We start from the raw sequence: 14086 nt of genomic DNA on the forward strand, positions 1-14086 counted from the left end.
GTCTTGCCCCCATCCGTGGACTGCAAATTTCAAAACCATACAGGTTGAGAACAGTCTTTAGGACTCAGCCCTTCTCTCAAGACAATCCCTGCCCTAAAAAGTTCCAGACTAAAAAGTATTATCTTGAATATCCTGTACACAAACATAATTGTGACTTAAAGAAAACTGTAGTGCTTCTAGAAAACTTTCTTTCTAGAAAGCTGTAAGTGCCAAAAGGATGGGGAGTGCAGGAGCTGGTAACAACCTCCCAGTGACCGTCCAGACTGATCATGATCTTTTCTGCCAGACTGGTCAGGACCTCTTTTGGGCAGCTTACGTTGAATCAAAGTCAAGTTCTCAATTCCGTTCAAGCGTGCAAATCACAAAGCTGTTCTAGTAATCAGGGCACTGGTTTTGCAGAGAGTCTAAGGAAGTAGCAAGCTTGGAAGAAAAATACTTTGAGAACAGTTTTGATACCACTGTTTGCTCAAATTAAGTGGGCTGTGCTGCAGGGCCAGGGCACAACCAAGATGCTCCTGTGCTTTCCACTCACTCTACCGCTATGTGCCATTTGCGGAGCTCTAGGAGCAGGCTGCTTGAGCTGGACTTGAACTACAGTTTCACAGACTGTCATTGTGTTTTGGGTAAACAAAAGGCTTTTGACTCCGGTTCTGCAAACCTGGTATCTTCCTCAAACACTGAATTCCCTTAAGTGGAAGAGGAAGGGAAAAGAAAAAAATAAAACCTTGTTTAAGTTAATTATTAGTGACTAAAAACTGCTATTAAAATCTCCCTATGGAAAGAGAAATATTTTAGATGTTCAGCAATTCAGGGCTGTGCAGTGGAGAACGTCTTGCAGCACATCAGCAGAGATGGTACAGTCCAAACAAAAATAGTGGCGCTTAAAATAAAAATACTCATTTACATCAAAGGCATCCTGTTATGAGGAGGTCAGATCTGTGCAGACAGGTCATCCTCTGCTGACCTTCATGAGGGCATTCGAGTATAATCTTCCCTCTAATGGACTATGAGAACTGTGGGAACTAAGTTTTGTGGAAAGACTTTGTGACAGCAGGAAAAATGCTGATGTTTCAAGGATAGATGATGTGTACTAATTCCCTTACAAGTTATAAGACTGTTTCTTAAAAAAGAAAGCTGGGAAGAGCTGCCTATCTATGCAAAACAGGATGGCTCCCTGATTCTGGAACTGATTTTAGGGTGCAAGCTGTGTTGCTTGCAAGCCTAACGCTTGCTCTGAATACACTGGCGAACAACTTCCATGCTCTTACTGCCAGCTGAGCAATAATGGAGCAGGCAGAAGCCTACGAGCTAGAGGACTACCTTGCTCCTGCAGGCAGTCTCATGAGCTGTTCTACGTCCACAGACTGCTGTGTTCAAGGAGCAATCCATACAGCTGATGATGCAATATTTGCTGTCTATATGTTCAAGGGCTCCAGATTTTTTAATATAAATTTGGAAGAAATACATTCTCTATTACTTCTTCTGCCCAGTGGGGGCAGATTATTTCTCCAGCATTCTCTGTAATTCCTATTCTCACCCACTAGGAAGCAGGGGGACCACAGTGCCCGAGATTACACTGCCTTGGTCTTGCAGAGTTAAACCCAGAGCTAAACAAAGTTAACAGACAGATATAGATAATATAATATAATACAGGTAATATAGATAATCTAATCATGCAGTTCATTCCCCATCAGCAGCCAATACAAAGCTGGGACCAGAAACAGTGTCTCATAGCTGTCCAGTACAATCCTCAAGAATATAACTTTTTCTCTCATCGTCACCTCATTTTCCTTGAAAGGTTTTTCTTCCCTTCATCTTTACCCCATTATGGGGTGAATAATGGGACAATGTCCATCCAAATGGTGGACAAAATGATGATCCTGTAAAACATAGTTTGTGTTTTATAAAGGAGGGAGATGGCATGGTCTGGAAAGTCAGAGAATGTATTTTCCACATGCTGGTAGTGTTGTTCTGGTATACAGACAAAAATTATAGGATTTGTGTATTGACTTGTGGAGGGACTAAAAATAGTTTAGAGAATGAGTCAAATCCTCAGTTCTGTACTCAGTTTCTCTTCAATGTCCCTCTGGGCCAAACTTTATCCTATTTTTACAGCTGTAGGTTTCTACAGGAACTTCACTGCAAACAGCAATTATTTTGTACTTTTACTAGCAGTCTAGCTCACCGATTTTGATGGGAGCTTGTCTGAATAAGGACTTTGGGATTTGTCTCAACATATTTAATTGGACTTTAAGTGTGAGCTCTAGGAATAAGAGGCTGTTGTTAGCATGAACTCAAATAATGCTAATATGGGGTGCAATTAAATGACTACAAAGAATGGGTACATGAGTCGCCTTGCCTGCCTGCCTCTTAGGTGGCCAGGCTGTGTTAAGAAGCTTTAATTTTGTGGCTTCTTTGATACTTAGAGCAGAGTCCTGCCCTCAGACATGCACGCACAACTTCCATTGAATTAATACATCTCCTGTTTATCTCTCAGTGCTACATCTAACCCTTTCTCCAGTTGTAGACTCCTCTGACAGCTCAGTGAGTGTAACATGATTCATCCTTTCCTCCTCTTTCTCTTCCCTTGACTAGACACTAACAAACACAACAGAACTTGAGACAAGAGAAAGAGGCCCCTTATAATGAAAGATTCAATCACATCTTACCAAAAACAAAGGAGGGCACTAGCCAGTGCGTGAAGCTGACACCACTGCTCTAATTGAGGTACATAAATAAAAGGGAGAGAATGGCCCCCATTCACCTCTAGTGTAAGCAGGTGCAGCTCCCCTGGCCTCTATGCTAGTACATCTGTTTAGCGCTGAATTTGGCCTAAATAATAAAACTGTGTATCATACAGTTTTAAAGGGCCAGACTCTTTCCACTGAATTATACTGATATTCTCTCTGACCCAAAACACACATGCATATCTCTTGATCAGTGTAATGGTAGGAGAGTTGCCATTATGTTGTACATGCATTTCTTTCTTTCTTTTTTTTTCCTCCTTGCTGTCTTCTGGGACACATGCTTTGTGTTTGCTATATAACCTCACCTGTCTCCTTCACCAAATAGCAGCAACATTCCCACAAATGCTATATAACAAACAATTCATTCATGATGCTCATTATTGTCTATGTTTTGTGTATGGGACCATACCATAATCTTCTACAGTTGTTTGACTATAAGGGAGAGTTCTTGCTCATAAGGGCAATGTGACTTCAATTTCTAAATACACAGTTATAAATTACTTTTAGAAATATCTCTAGAACACAGTTAGACTACTGACAACTCTGAGGTTCTCTTGTATTCTGCCCTGATTTACTGTGTAATTGCAAACAACTCACTTTACTCTATACAACATCATGTACACATAGACCTAACATAAGCAGCACATAAGAAGGAGATAAAAAGGAGACAAAAGGTAGCATACAAGGAGGGACAAACAATGCACAGCATATAAACAGAGTGACAAGGCAGCAGGGAGGGTTTTAGAGACAATGTCATCATGAAAGTGGGGTTAAAGATGCTGAACAAGTCTGTTATCTGTTCTTATGCATGAGAGATAGCATAACATGTTGGGCAAGGGGAAGGAATTCAGAATATAGGAACAGCCAGACTGAGTAAGTCCTAAGATTTCTTATTCTAACAGTGGCCAGCACCATCTGCTTCAGAAAAATTGCAAAACCCCTTCATTATGTGGATTTGGCATAGTCTGCCTCCCAATTATAGCTAAAGGCAATCATAAGTAATGATATATTACTAAATCATAATAGCAATAATAAATTATAATTAGAATAAGTAGTAATTAGCTCAAGTCAGGAATTTGCAAAAAACTTTTTCATGTTTCAAAAAACAGAAGTGTTCTATGAAAAGTAATAAAGAACATTGGTGAAGAAAGGAAAAATTTGCCGGAATTTCTATTTGGGCCACATTAAGTCGATGCCAATGAGACAAACTAGTTTTGTATTTATTAATGTAATTGAACTCACTGACCCAAATTTGTAAGAGTTAAACAAGAAACCGGAGAGTGAGAATGTATTAATGAAATATATGCAACTGAAAATTCTATCATAGCTACTTTAGAGAAAAGGTATCATCTTCTGTATAGATAATTTGAACACATTTTTATGGAAGTGTATGAAGTACATCCTTCTTTTGGGCGTCTTTGAAAAACTGACTGAGTATAATGTAGAACATGAACCTGGATTTTAGTAAATCTGATATACTTTATCTGTAAGTGAGTATGGTGCTGCTACTCCTGGCAGCGCAACAGGCACTTAGGAAGAACTAAACAGGATTTTCTTGCATACCAGTTAATTTCATCAAAAAATATCATGGTTTTCTTGCTGTATAACAGATCCGCCAGCAAGTAGAAGATGCTGACTGAAGCAGAAAAGGGCAGAAGATGGAAGAAAGCATGTTTCCTGTTGACAATCAAAGCATGTAAACACTGGTGATGGAAAGTCAAGAGACAATATTCATAGTAAATTTGTACACATTCTCCTAAACTGCTAAATTAGTGTATCAGAGTATTTTTTCAGATACAGAGCGTGGATCCAGTTTTGCCTCCTGATACCTCAAGAAACGTGTGTTGACTGATGGAAGCATTTGGTCTAGAAATCAACAAATCAACATTAAAATGTGGAGACTTAGTGTCAACTAAGCTATTAAAACATGAGCGAGATACACACATCTCCTAACAGACCTATACCAAAGCAACAAATTCTTGCTCCTTTCCACTGCTAAGTTAAGGTCACCCTGCCTAACAAACCATTTCATATAGAACCTTTCTCTCAAAAGTCTACTCTGCAGGCAATGGCAGATAACAGACAGCTGAATGACTGAATACTCTAGGTCATCCAAAAAATTAGATCAAAGAGTCCCTGTAGTCTATTGAAATGCAATTGCTTCCAAATCACATTGTGGTGTTCCAGGCTTGAAAGAATGGGTCACTGCGGTTTTATTGTAGAGAAGCTATTGCTAATGAAAGGAACAATGGAAAGATTAGTGCTACCAACCATATAGAAGAAACACCACTTTCGGTTTAATTGCAGTGAACAAAGCAAATAGGAAAGAAGGGCAACCAAGTGACAAAAGTAGTTGGTGCAAAGAGGATATAGGGGCTATTCACAAGGTTGCCTTGATCAGAGCACAGCGTCCAGACTTAACATATGATTATTGAATTTGGATCACAGTAAAAAGTGACGTGGTTGTCATTAGAGACAGCTGACGACACATTTTTAAGAAAGCAGCCTTGCAAACTGAAAGACTAAGAATCCTGTTGATTAATTTCCTGGTATTCATTAGTGGCACTGAAATTAATAAACAAATAGAGGGAAAGGAACAAGTACAGTTTATCTGTGATACTGACTGTGCAGGAGATTATTTTAAGTAAGTAAAGGTGTACTTCAATTACTGGTTTAAAATAACAATTCAAGGTGAAATCTATTGAACCGTGGAAGTGCTTAAAGAAAAAGATAATCGAGGTACTGAAAAGGTTCTCCCATAATAAATCTGTTCATGCTACAATATTTCTTCTCTTCTGATCAGTTTCTGCATCTTTCCTAAGTGACGTCTCCCCGTCATAACAACCCATGGCGAGACAGCGGTAAAAGATCCATTTCAGTCTCAGTTAAGATCACCATGTTTTGTCTCTCTGTGACCTGAGGCAGACTTGAACCTTCCTTCTCCAAACAAGACTTGACAAGCCCAGCTCCACTTAGTTCCTGAGACATGTTCAAAAAAAAAATCAAAACCTGACCAAACAGGGGAGATCACCCAAACTGTAACTGCTGTATGTAGACAGAGCACTTCCCTTGGAGTAATGACAAACAGTGCAATTAGTGAAAAGGTTTTTTTGAACAAATATGATAAAAATTAGCAGTTGTGAAAAATGAAGCTTCCACCAAAGTACAGTCCATATAAAAACTCACAGCTAAGCAAATCTGATATTAACAGTTCGGCACTACAAACAAACCATAAAAACAAGAGAAAACTAATCCAGTTCCTGGCACCTGCTCTAAAGTCGTGATTGCAACTGTTCAAACATAAGATACCAATTCTTCTAAATCGCTGGGACCAAAGAAAAAGCAGACCATTCAAAATACAATCCAGCCTACTTCAAACAGCTGTCGATACTCAACAGCTCTTCCTAAGGGAGCATCCTCTTCTCAAATCACCGACTATGATTTGGAGAAAGCACTGGATGTCTCAAGTGCCCTTTGCTTGATCCCATCATGCAGCTTAATAGCCCTTATGGACAAGCCCTTGGAAAACAGAATTCTAGTGGGTGACCCAACATATCATCTGGACCTTAACCAACCACAAAGAATACAGACAGTAAACTAATGCTAGTAAATGTCCCTGCTTTAATCTGCATCCATAGGAGACTGTTGCAAAGTGTAAGGCCTCTCTTTAGCCTAAGAACCACCAATAACTATTGATTCTGTAGATGGTTCCTCTGAACTACACCAGTACAGACTTCTTTGCAGACAACGAGCACTGTCAAATGTATTTTTTTTTAAATAATTTCTGTTAGTAATAATTTTTCATGAACTTGGAAGACAGTCATAGATGGAAGATATGCAGAGATAATGTTTAGACTTCTTCATAAGCAGTCAACTAATCGAGACTTATGAAGCAAAGTAGGTTGGAATTGTCAAAGGAAGCTGGTGGAGAAAGGTTCATAACTCCTGCTGAACTGAGAAATTCACCCTTCCTTAAAGCAGTTGACAAGCCTAGGTATAATATTTACTTTTTTCCCATAACCTTATGGATTATCTTTTCCTTACTCTTAATTAGTGAAACTAATCACAAAGACAGGAAGAGCATTTACTTAAGAGCAAGCAGACACTGTATAAACTATCACAAACTATAACAAACAAAATTTGCCATGGACTCATTGCCAGGACTACCAGTCAGTCTTCTCTTTTCTCCTCAAAATCCATGATCAAAAAAATAAACAAATAAATGAACCAAAGCATGTGATGCAGGTCATTGGCTATAGCTAAACCTCTTCTGTTAAATGCAATAGCAACTACTGACAATAGGAACATGATCAAATGGTGTATGGCATCCATAATGTTATATCAATTATGTATCTTTGCCAAAACTGCTACTGTTCCATGTATGAAAACGCTGATTTGTTTTAAAGAAACACTTACCAAGCCTACACACGTAGATATCGCTACTGAAGAGGTGCTATCGTTCCTTATAAATCCCTGATAGAAACACTGCTCAACTTCATGTTCCTGAGAATCTGAGACTCCATCTTTCCCGAGTACCTGGACAATAAAACTGTTGCTTAAAATGGTCGAAGGTTTAAGTTCTAAATGAAGTTCCTGTCCAAATGCTGAAAATTTGTAGTGCAAGGAACTCTTTGAACTTTGAGTTGATCTCTTTTTCCTAGTACTGTGCAAAACGTCATGTGAAATGTATGATCCACTGGAATCCACTTTGACAGGTGTCACAAACACATAATCTGTAACGGTAAGAAGTTCACCATCAGCTTTTGTACCCAACAAATACAACAAATGTCATTCTAACACAATAAACGGCAGGTTTTCAGTATGACACGGAGAGTTCCCTGGTTCAGGGAATGGCCCCAAAGCTCTACAGGCCTGACTGCATAAATTCACCCTGCTAAGTCACACAGGCTCTCAAGCAGTGTTTGTTTCCTTTCTGCCCCACTGCGAGGTACAGACTAACTAGCGTAGCTGTGAACATTCCCACAATCACTCTTCTGAAGACATTTGTCATTACCAGCAGATCTGTAGATTTTGCCCTCCCCCTGTATTAATTGCTGTCAAATGTGAAGGCTGTTTCGGGTTGAGTTTTTCTTGCCCCCCCTTCACAAAAAATGCAGCAAATATTGTATCATTGTAGGGGTAACCATGACTGAGACTTCATAGAACTGTACCACTTGTTCAGGTGGATTAAAGGATTAATTTATTAATGCCTTAACAGAGTGAGACCTCATCTCTTTGTAGTGACTTGATTAGACGGGGTTTCAAATTGTAACTGACCTCCAGCAGAAAGAGATTACATCCTACCTAATAACCTTTAGTCAGCCATTGCTAATTGAATGTCAAAGAAGTTTATTGTTTTGGATAAAATATGTGAAAAATTACAAAACTATTTGTGAGGACGTGACCAAGATCTACTCACAACAACCTAAGAAAGTAAAAAAATAGAGGCCATGAGTCAGCCAGCTGCTTGAGCAGGTGCCTAGTTTTGAGTACTTTACCATTGCTGTTGATTTATTCAGAAATGGATTACTTGTATCCTGGAAGTTTGGTCTGAATTTTAGTTGTTTGCTGAACTAGGACCATTGGCATGTACTCCTGGTTATATGGGTAGTTTTGCCAACTAAACTGCTTGCTAACCCCATTTAATTCCTGAGCTCTAGTCCTCTATGAGTACTTAAATATGTCCGTGTCTCTGACTGTAAAACTATCTACTTTTCTTCCTAAGTTGAAATACACTGTCACGAAAGAAAGAAAGAAAGAAAGAAAGAAAAAAACGTTCCTTCTTATGTTGTAACAGATGTTGCAAAAACAACTAATCTCTTTGTCTGAATAGATTTTACTGGACACACACTAAGCTGAAAACATAACCAGTGATAGGTTGTTTTTGCTTAGACAGTGGAAACAACAGATGAAGAGCTTTCACTTTCCTCGAGTGGTGTTAATCAATGGCAGGAGTTGAGGACGCTAAGCAGGCTGGTGGCCAAAAAAATGTAAGCAGCTGCTGGAGAAAGGGAATCCCCAATGAGCAGACGATAGGGTGCAAGAGGGTTTTCCCTTCTGCACCCTGGTGTGGTGCTGTATTGAACTCTTTTTTTCCCCACTGTCATCCAGTGAAGGGCATACACTGCGCTGCAAACTTCCCAAAAGTCATCAACATCAAAGTGTTAGACTTCGCAAACGGGTAACAAGCAGCTCCTGGACTCTCACTCACACAAGTCCTTCCTCCGCAGGTTTGCTCTCCCTCAGCCTGCATTGCCCTGCTTCCTCCTCTCTCCCACCCAAATCTTTTCATTATTTTTGTTTCATTGCTCCATAACAGACACACGAGGTTTTGTTGTTCGGGCTACATGCACATTCCTCTTTCTAACTGCACATATAAACGTGAATGTATTTACCTCCTTAATTACTCTTTCACTTTGCCTTCACATATCGCTCCTCTCAGCTTTTGCCTCCAGGGCTGAGCAAGTGAATCTCTGCCCAGGGTTAGCTATTTCACAGCAGCCAACTTGCTTTGACTTTATATTCCCCTAACACTGTGGCTTCTTCTTTTTAAATGCTCAGCCTACCCAAAGAAGCATCCATGCAAATGTTCACACACACAGATACAGAGAGAGCAATACAAACCACGATTTAATTCACTGATACTGATGCTGTCACTGGTTAAAGTCGTTGCATGAGACATGCAACAGAGGCAGCACAGCTGAAGGGTCTGCAAGAGAAAAAAAAGAGAGAAAAGGGAGTGTTGGGCGAGATATACTTGACAGGGGAAGGCAGAAAGACAAGGCACCAGAGACGGTGCAGCAACCTGGAACGAAAGTACACTAGGCGATTGCAAAAGAAAGTGCTCTCGACCTGCCTTTACAGTGCTTCCAAGCCACGGGAGGGTCGGGAACCGCATGGAGCTGCCGCTGAGAACCGCAACAGGTAACGTCCAGACGACGAGCAGGAGACAGCCCATGTTCCGCCGCGCACCTGGCGTGCTACCTGCTGCGCGGAGCGTGCGGCGGCCCGGCCCCGATCCGCCTCATGGTCACCTGGGCTCTGCCCCGCCGCAGCCCCGGCGGCCGCCGCGCCGCGCCGCGCCCCCGCCGTGCGCGGCGGCGGAGCCCATGGAGCGGCGCCCAGGTGAGCGCGCCCTCGCCGCCGCCGCCGCCGCCGCCGGCGCGCACGCTTTAAGCCGCCGCCGCCGCCGCCGCCGCGGGGCAGCGCTGCCTCCGGCGCCGCGTCTCGGCGCGGCCGCCGCCCGGGGGGCGCCGCGGAGCGGAGCGAGGGGAGCGGAGCGGAGCGGCGCGGCGCGGCGCGGGCGGGACCAAGGGGGAGGCGGCGGGGCCGGGCCGGGCCGGGCGGCGGCGGGCAGCGACACGCGGCTCGGCCGGGGCGCGGGAGGCGGCGCCGGGCACCTGGAAGGGGGCGGCGGGGCTGCGGGGGGCGCGGGGCCGCGCCGGCACCGCCACCTGCGGGAGCGGCCGAGGGGACCGGACCCCTGCGCTGCGCGGGCGGACGGGCCCGGCCCGGAGAGGGAGCGGAGCCCCCGGCGGCGGCCGCGCACCTTCGCTGGGAGGTGGCGAAGGGTGCGAGAAGGCGCAGCGCGCACCGGCCACCTGGCCGGCGAGGCACCATTCCGTCGGAGAGACAGCGCTGGCATTTTCCATTATTTTCTATGGCAGCTTCCAGAAAAAAAGAAAATCAAACACAGAGATTAGGTTGCCGGGGGGGGGGGGGGAAATGCAGCGGCGATAGCCAAGACCAGTTCAGTACTGAATGCTGGTGTCCGTAAAGGAGCTGACTTTCACACAACGGCGCACATGTTTTGAGCCAAACGCAGCACCAGGTTCTAGTCCCTGCTAATCTAGTCTATGCTATCGGGTTACACTTTCCCTTCCACAGAAAACTTCAGTGAAGGATGAAAGGTCTAAATAATCTGAAAGGAAACTGAAGTACTGAAGCTGATGGGCCTGGTCCAGGCGGGAAATCAATACAGAACTTGTTTCTGATGTTTTTGGCGCACTAGAGCAGTGTCCCTCACCTCGCGCTCTCCCTTTTGTGCCGGAGAGCTTTCCAGGGCGTGTGCGTCTGTGCAATCGCATTCGCAATCTCCCCTGTTCAAGTGTCGCACCATGACAATCAACGGTCCCTGTGTCGACCCCAGGTGCCGCGCTGCTCCAGCTGGCACGGCAGCCGGAGAGCACTGGGACGCGAGGGGAGCCGGAGCCCCCGCCTCCGTCGCCCTCGTTAGCCGCCCGGCCCTTGGTAACGAGGCTGGGGCAGCGGGCTGGAGAGACAGATCAGAGATATTTCCCTTTCTAAAGCATTTCCTGTCTATAAACATTAAATGACTTCCCAGGTGTGGAATTTCTCCTTCACCTCTCTATTTTCCAGTGGTTTTATGTTATCACCTTGCTAAATATATTATGATAAAGTTTCAAGATCTTTGTGTAATAGCGCATCTGTCACCTCCTACGGAGCATATTCCAAAGAAAGAGCTGGCTACAAGTTTACTGTGGCCCCAGTGGAGCAAAACACATAAAACATGCTCTGCACTGGAGACAATAGCAGAAAAGTATACAACTACAGGGCTGTAATTTTACTATCAGCCTTCAACACCCTGAACACATAGCCTTGATTGTTTTCAGTAGACTGCTTGACTGTGAAGTTTGACATTTTATTTGCTGTGAGGGGAGGGAAGTAAATACAGTTTTCTAGCCATTACGAGAATTGATTAAAAACAAACAACTTTCATCATAAACCTAGCACCACTGAAGAGAGTTTTGCTCTTGATTTCTGTGGAGCTAAAATTTCACCCTGGGGATTTGCATTTTCTGAGTGTGATCAAAGAAGAAGAAAAAAATGTGATACTGCTTTGCGTGACTATAAATGACATGCGTCCAAATTTGAGTTGGCATTAGGCCGGGGTCCCCAACCTTTCTTGGCCTGTAGGCAGCAACATTGATCAGTTAACGTGCTCAGACAACATCACACTTTGCTCCCTGAGTCAATCAAGATCACAGCAGTGATGGTCATAAACATCAGAGAATCCTGCAGGCAGCTCGTTACCATGTGCAAACAGTTACCATGCAAACACTGGAGAAATAAAGCTCCACGCTAAGTAGAGAGGTAAACAAGGCACTCTCAGGCCTTTCTCCCTCCCCCCTCCATGCTCCCTAGCCATTCCCACCTCCGAGGGGAGGGAGTCCTAGTCCTTCAGAGATGATCACTACCACCCTACGGTCTGTTACTGGGCTCTGCTTTGTTCTCCCTGAGCTGTCAGGTTGGATGCTGCTATCACTTTTCTTATGCTGATCAGTTTTGTCATATTTTCAGTAGATCATTTTCCTCTGTTTTTCTTCCCTTACTTGTTTGTATCCACTTGCCGAATTTGTATTTCACCTACATGAGAAACTGTTGCAAGTGGGTGCAAGAAACGTGGGAGCCCCAGTGCAGGGGTGTCATCCTCAGCACTGCCCTACAGTTAATACCTTCCTCGGGGAGGGATCTCCAGCACTGGGCAAAGAGATGCCTCTGTGTACCGTGACACAGGAAGTCAGAATTTCTCCCGTATTTAATGGGAAGAGTGGAGTTTCTGCTGCTCTACACCAGCAGGGAATTAATACTTCACTTTCATCACCATATGGACTCTGGCAGGGGCATAGCCTGAGGTCCACCAGGGCTTCTCCTCCCTCTGCTCGGGACACATCACTCCTGGGTGCAGAGTGTCTCTCCATATTGCCTTGTGCAAAGATGTAGAGTGTTCTTACATCCACTTGCTAGTTTATCACAGATTATTTTTAATACTTATTTTTTCTAATATTGCCTCTTTCTTTTCCCATGAGTTTCTGCAGACATTTTTTTCCCAAGAACCATGCTATCATGGCCGTAGTGATAAAGAGCTCTAGCCACACACCCAGAACTCACATTGTTGGTAACATGACTGACAGGCATGCAGAAGAAATATGCCCTGAATAAAAATGCCATCATGTTTGTTTTGGCTTCTTTGTTAGAGCAAATTCTTTATCATGAGAGACATTTGCGACCACTGAGTAGAGATGAGTGAATGATCCACAGAAGTCTGTTGTCTGACAGCTATCACCTTGTAGTCTAGATTATTTTTCCATACACATTTGTATTAGCAACTAATCTGAATAATCTATACTACATTTATGTCATTTATGATTAGGCCACCAGGCGCACAGTATTTCAAATGGCAAAAAAGGAGCACTGAGGGCTACTTAGGTCACATTGTATTGAGTAAATATGAATAACAGAATCAGAACAGATTCAGTATTTGCTAACTTAGCACTCAGTTTCCGCAACTGCCCATTCCTAATTGACTATTTCTATGGTTGTTTCTTACTGGGAGACATACTTGTTGGGATATTCGAGACACACATGAGCACTCGGCAGTATTCTTCCAGGTCGCCCTCTACACTCTCCTTGTGTTTGTTCTTGTGGAATTGTTTTACCCTTGTGAAGCACAGGAGCCCTTTGCCTTCAGCTGCAATGAGGGGTGATTGGGCACATGCTGGGTCAAAATCCATGTGGTGAAACTTCATGGAAACCTCCTTACAAATGAAAATGATCCTCTTTAAAAATGAGCTGATAGTTTTCAAGGCCTACCAAATTCACCCACTCTTTCTCCCAAGTTGATGTAGGCTACAAAGTGGAGTTACTCTGGGTATGTTCCTCCTCAACTCAACTGTTAAGGAGGTTTTTCTTTCCCATTGTATTTTTTATTCAATAATCTCAAGGCAATTTGTAAATTTATATAACTCATCTGCAGAGTTCAGCAACTGCTACTCAGTTAGAGCATGACAAAACCTCTACTCCAGCAAAATGAGTATCTTGAAAAATATCTTGTGGAAGGGTATATACAGATCAAGTGTAGAGGGAGGGCTGTGGTAATCTGGTACCAAATTACCATTGTACAGCTATTCAGTACCATACAATTAAAGAAGAGGCCAGATCCCTTCAGCTGGAATAAATGATCACAGCTCCTCTGTTTGGCTGATTTACAAAATCTGAGAAATTGGTCCACCGTATCTATCTTGCCAGAAAGATCCCTTGTGCAGAAGGGAGGTGGCAGACACAGAGAGCTCATGGCCTACATCTCTGCCATTGGCAGCACCTCTGGTATGGCACAGAGGCACAGCTGGAACACGACACATCCTAACTGACTTTCAGTGGTCTGAGGACACTCTGGCCAGCTGCCCCCCAAGATGGGCTAGCATTAACTTCAACAGTTGCTCTGACCTCCACTGAGTAGGTTTATAGAGCACGAGTGAGGGTTGTGATGCCTGCTAACAGCACATCTACTCCTATGCAATATCCTTTCCTCCCTTCCC

The 14086-nt window shown here is 43.5% G+C and overlaps 1 protein-coding gene across 3 annotated transcripts in view; it reads right to left on the reverse strand.

The window, feature by feature from the left end:
• The window catches only part of ADAMTS18 (ADAM metallopeptidase with thrombospondin type 1 motif 18), a 205609-nt gene that overhangs the window by 73448 nt on the left and 118075 nt on the right, over nucleotides 1–14086 (reverse strand). Inside the window, exons 1-3 of one of the 3 annotated variants that reach the window (XM_026107646.2) lie at nucleotides 9604–9884; nucleotides 9372–9456; nucleotides 7164–7480 (exon numbers count right to left, since the gene is read on the reverse strand). The exons of 1 other annotated variant lie outside the window; for it this stretch is intronic. In XM_026107646.2, the coding sequence (XP_025963431.2) occupies nucleotides 7164–7480; nucleotides 9372–9456; nucleotides 9604–9705 (504 nt within the window). In that variant the 5' untranslated portion in view covers nucleotides 9706–9884. Of the gene's footprint in view, nucleotides 1–7163; nucleotides 7481–9371; nucleotides 9457–9603; nucleotides 9885–14086 lie in introns of those variants that run through there. One more of the 3 variants, XM_026107648.2, reaches the window with a different exon arrangement.

This window comes from Dromaius novaehollandiae, chromosome 13, assembly GCF_036370855.1.
Source record: "Dromaius novaehollandiae isolate bDroNov1 chromosome 13, bDroNov1.hap1, whole genome shotgun sequence".
Classification (NCBI taxonomy): domain Eukaryota; kingdom Metazoa; phylum Chordata; class Aves; order Casuariiformes; family Dromaiidae; genus Dromaius; species Dromaius novaehollandiae.